This window comes from Poecilia reticulata, linkage group LG22, assembly GCF_000633615.1.
Source record: "Poecilia reticulata strain Guanapo linkage group LG22, Guppy_female_1.0+MT, whole genome shotgun sequence".
In the NCBI taxonomy this organism is placed as follows: Eukaryota; Metazoa; Chordata; class Actinopteri; order Cyprinodontiformes; family Poeciliidae; genus Poecilia; species Poecilia reticulata.
The window spans coordinates 6,958,696-6,964,044 of NC_024352.1; the positions used below are offsets into that span (position 1 = coordinate 6,958,696).

Sequence of the window (5,349 nt, forward strand, 5' to 3'; positions counted from 1 at the left end):
TTTTTTTTTTTGTTTTGTTGTGTTCTTAACCTTTGTCTCCTGTCACTGAATCAGTATTTTTTTAATGTATTTTGTATTAAAAAAACATCAAAATGTATTTTGATTGTGTTTCACAGGGGAAACAAAAAATTGGATTTAAAAAATTGGCATACTTTCACAACGTTAATAGGATGCAAGTCTAGAAATGCGGATAGTTCAGGGTGTTTTTTTTAAGTGAGATTCTGTCAGTAGCAGTAGTTTACGCAAAAGATCCAAACAAGTTGGAGGTTAAAGCCATTGGGTGGTCCGAGAAGGGCCTGACCGCAGCGGCAGAAGCTAATGGCTAGTCTGAGAGAGGTCAAGAACAAACCAGATTTCTACAATCTTAAAAAAAGCCTTCCGTCCTTCCTAAATATTAAACATGTCACGATCACATTGGACGAGTATCTATGGACAAATCAGTGAATATTTTCACAGTAAAAGGAGTTTGGAGGTGATGAACCATCAGTGGTCTTTTTGGGTGAAACACATTTCTCAGTAATTTTTCTTGTTCGTTTTATTAATGGTTATTTTTTATTCATTTTTACCAGCACAGTTGTCAACATCTGCTTTGTGCTCCACGTTAGAATTATTTGAGGTAAAAGTGTTTCTAGTATATTTTACAAAGGAAGATTGTCGGCGCCACACTGCCCTCCTACCTGCATTTTCTGCAAAAAAAATAATCATCGGCTGGTGTACTAACTCTACGACACAAGCATGGTGATTGTCTGAAAGTTCTTAAAATTGTTTGTGCAAAAACTCAGATTGATCTTCCAGAATCAGATAATCTGGATTTATACTAAACAGAGATTATCTGTGCTCTGCAAGTGAAATTTTAAAGCTGTTGGGATCTAGAAACAGGCACGGGAGCAGGCAGGATTATGAGACAAGTGAAAATTGAAAGAAATCTTCAACAAACAGGCACAGTGACCATGGAAACCAACAAATGAATCAAGCAAAGAATGAATAAAAATGAGTGTATTTACTAGGAGGACTGGTTGGTGGAGCAATGAACGGACGAGTCTGATTAACTGAATAAGATGCTACCATAAGCTGAAGCTTTTAAGAGAGAAGGGTTTGTTTGTTTTCCTCAACACCAGCCAGCAGATCACATGGGAAAATATCACAATCAGGAGATTATTTCCCAAATACATGGTTGGATTTGCTGGCAGAGCAAAACTGATCAATGATGTGTCGGAGCAAAGATTCATTTTTATATCATCGACTGCTGTCGTTGTCAATTTACACGACTCAGAAAATAAACAGCAGGGATCACACGCCAGCCTATAATTTATCATGTTCAGCCAATTCTTTGGCACAATTCAACATTTAAGACAATTATTTTTTTTTTTTTTATCTCTGGGCCCAAAAATCCGTTATGTTAACATCGGTTGAGGTGGGCGTACATCCAACTCTCGTTGCTGGAAGTGAGCAGGTCATCTGGAGTTCTTCAAAAACGTTGTACAAACAACGCCTACCCATCGCACCAGTTCCACCGCTGGCCAACCAAAGCCGTGCACCCAAATAAACAGAAAACGTGTAAAAACCACAAATGAACACTGGAGAAAATGACTACACGAGCACAGGGATGAGTAAAACTTGAATGAACCCAAAACGTGAATGGCACACTATCACTAAAACCTCACCTCAGAAATCCCAAAGTGTATCTTTGTAGAGACGTACTTTCAAAGTATCTTCAAGAGGACGCGTTTTCACTGACGGCAACATTACAAACAGGGTACATTTCTTCCCATCCCTTTTTTCCCTACCTGCATGTAGAATTTTACAGGCGAGTTAAAAACCGCTGACAGCAGTTGTCCCCATAAACATCACCATCCAACAAGACTCACAGGTGTGAAGTGGTGGAGTATTATGTCGCCACCAGACCTTACACCACACCTGTTTCACAATTTCCCTGGATGTTTGCAGCAACAATTCTCATTATGTAGACACACAATGATCTGTTCAATGTGGTGACTTCCATTAAAAAGGTCTCCATCTGTGCGGTGCATGTGGTGGGGGATTTTAAGAATGGCTCCTTTGTTGTGTGTCGTTCATGTTTTTTTTGGGGGTTTTTTTTACCAGCATGTGGAAAGACGGAGCCATGAGAGTAGGAGGCTAATGGTGGGGAAAATAGAAGAGGAGAAACCCATAGACCAGCACTGATGTGGTGGGTAAAAAGAGAGAGAGATAATAACTGTCCTCCATGCATAAAACAACTACTTTATGAGCCTGCTGGCCACACAGAGTGACAATAATCAGTCATTTTCTTTGTTTTCCAGCCTGACTTCCTTTTGATCTGCCTGCTTTCTTTCATCTATTTTATGCCATCTATAACAACTTCTTATCCTTGCTGGTTTCTTATCTATAAGCCGATCACATTGGATGCTCTTATCTGTGTTGTCCTGGTAATATCAGTTTGCCATCTCTTGCTTTTTTCAGCCTCTCGTCATCAAACAATGGTCAAATCAAAGGCACCAATCTTTGGTGAACGTGGTGGTGGTCTGATGGTGCGGGAATGAGTGCATACTTTCTTCACCTATGTGCATAAGACAGAAAACCTCTGGAGGCTGATTAAAAGACAACAGTACTCTCAGAGAGATTTTATTTTCACATCATGTAGTCACTTGACAGACAGCACAATATTGGCACTCTCTTCTAAGCAAAAACAACAATACAAAATAGATCAAGCTCTGATGAACATCTAGCAGTCTCTTATGTACATTGGAACCACCCTCCCGAAGGAGAACGTGCGGGTGAGGGGAGGAGAGAATGCGTCTGTCTATTTGATGGGCGAGTCCAGAATCTCTTCATACTCCTCCCTCTGGCGCCGCCCCGCGCCTCGAGAGGGCAGCAGCTTCATTGCCACCAGCCACCCGACGCTCAGCATGATCATCACGTTCCCCACAACCTCAGGAGCGGTGGGAGCCAGAGGGAGCAGGGCCAAATGCAGGAGCATGGCTACAGGCACTTCCAAGCTCTGCGAGGCGGAGACCAGAGCCGGGTGGAGTCGGGTGAGGGCATGCGTCATTCCCAGGAAGGCCGCTATAGAGCAGGCGACTAAGGCCAGGACAAGGCCCCTTGCTGGTAGACTCATAGGCCAAGACCAGCCCTCCTGGAGCAGGATCATAGTTGCTGGGGTAAGCAGGCAACCTGTCCAACTCACAGTGAACAAGGCGGTGCCAACTCCCACTCTGTCTTTCAGTGAGCGATACCCAACCAGCGCCAGGGCCATCCACAATCCCGCTAGTGCCGAGAGAGACCATCCGAAGGCGCCCCTCCAGAATGTGACCGGGTCGACTGGTGCGTCTTCATAGCTCTCATCTGCCGTGGGAAGCAACACAAGACCCAATCCACACAGCCCAGCGGCTAAAGCTATCCCATCGGACAGTCCCAGCTTTTCCTCCAGAAGCAGGAAGGCAAGGGTTGCTGACAGAGCGGTGGTTGCCAGTCGCCAAGTTGTTGAGCCATTTTCGGAGGAGACGAAAGTTAAGGAGGAGTATGCACAGCAGAGGGAGAGTGAGTACGCAATGCCATAACAGAGCAGACGTAGCCGATATCCTTCTGGCCCAAATGGGTTCTCTGCCCTGTGCAGTGGGACCGCCACTGACAGAAGCTGGATGACGGACCTCACCAAGAGAAGAAACAGGGGTCCGAGGCTAAAGCGTTCAGAGGCCAGGCGGGTCAGGGCGATCAGGCAGCCGTGTGCAAGCGCTGCACCGAGCAGCCCCAGCCAGGTGAGGCGAGACGCAGACACAGACGCCTCACCGAAACTGGCCAGCTGTTCTCCAACCCCTTTCCCAGATCCCTTCACTGCTTTGGTTCCCAGCTCACTCCCCTCTCCTCCCCCAGTGGCCTGAAGTTTATGGGCCGCGTCCTTGTCTTTGGAGCCAAACAACTTCAACGGCCACCTCTTGCTCTCCGTGAGCCGCTTCCTGTCGGATGTCTCCTCCAAGAATGAGCCAAAGTCCTCGAATGATGGGGCATCGTCATAGCCCTCGTCGCCTGGTTGGGGGAAATGGGTGTGTATTCCCGGTTGGGGGCTGTAGGGGGTCTGATTGGCATACTTGGCTGTGACTGTGTGAGGGTGGATCTTCACTCTCTTCTTGGAGCCACTCAGAAGGTGAGCTGACTCCATTTTAAAAAAAATAAAATAAAACTTCAGAGATGACGTACACCTGCGAGAGAAGCAGAAATGTTTTAGTACCCCACACACTAACTTTTCTTTTTCTTTTTAATTTTTTTTACTTAGACCCCTGCAAATCCTCCCACTCCTTTCCTCGTCATGTTGCTTCTCCCTGGGATTCAGCTTGATATCTCATATATCTTTAATATCCGTGATAATAATAGCAGTGACTCACGTCTTCCAATGTTTCCCCGCAGTATGTGTAAAGTAGGCTTTACACAAATCCCCAGCTTAACCATGTTTCCCGTGCAATCAAACACATTACGTCCACAGTAACTGAATTAAGCAGAACAGTAATTGTCTTATCAAGACGATTTCTCATCTTGGGTAACATAACTTTCAATATCTGCTGGTAATGGCAGTTATATAAGCAAGGCTTTCGAGCCTCATTTGTCTTTTGATCTCTTTGTAATAACTTTTTCTTCCTCTTTTTTTTAACACTGATTTCTAACATACTGATTCTAAAATAAAAACACATATACTCACTTAAATTATACAACCAGCGCTACAGAAAACCCTATTTTTTCCCTATCTAGTTTCAGTGTCTGTCTGATGCTGTGATGCCTTGCAGATGTCGGACTCACAAGGGCCTTGCAAATATTATGTGGCACTTCTTCACTGCCGCATTTCAGGCAGACAAACACTCAGAACCCCGTCAGGTCGATCGTGGCGTTTTAAACCGTTTCCTATAATAACACAACATTTAATCCCACTGACAAAAAGTGGGCTTCTAGTGTTTCGTTTTTGTGTTTTCTACATGCGAAATACATCTTTAAAATAACACGGCTACGTATCTACAATTTTCTTTAAATGAAGAAAAACATTGGGGGTAAGCATGTGAAGGGTCGACTGTTAATAATTTAACAGACTCCAACGCACCCATGAGCCTGAGCTAGATCAGGCAGACAGAGAAAACATGTGGACGGATAGACTGAGCGCATCTTAACAATTAAATGTTTTAATTCTGCAAAATTGTGCCACATAAAGCTGAAACAATCGTTTCTATACTGCTCAAAAAAATAAAGGGAACACTTAAACAGCACAATATAACTCCAAGTAAATCAAACTTCTGTGAAATCAAACTGTCCACTTAGGAAGCAACACTGATTAACAACGGGGACCCTCGTCGGGTCAATCAGTGTTGC

At 44.3% G+C, this 5,349-nt stretch overlaps 1 protein-coding gene across 1 annotated transcript in view; it reads right to left on the reverse strand.

Moving 5' to 3' along the window:
- Positions 1–2,594: 2,594 nt before the first annotated feature.
- The window catches only part of slc35g2a (solute carrier family 35 member G2a), a 7,145-nt gene continuing 4,390 nt past the window's right edge, over positions 2,595–5,349 (reverse strand). The window contains exon 2 of the mRNA XM_008399228.2: positions 2,595–4,196. Coding sequence (XP_008397450.1) covers positions 2,801–4,156 — 1,356 coding nt within the window. The 5' untranslated portion in view covers positions 4,157–4,196 and the 3' untranslated portion in view covers positions 2,595–2,800. The remainder of the gene's footprint in view (positions 4,197–5,349) is intronic.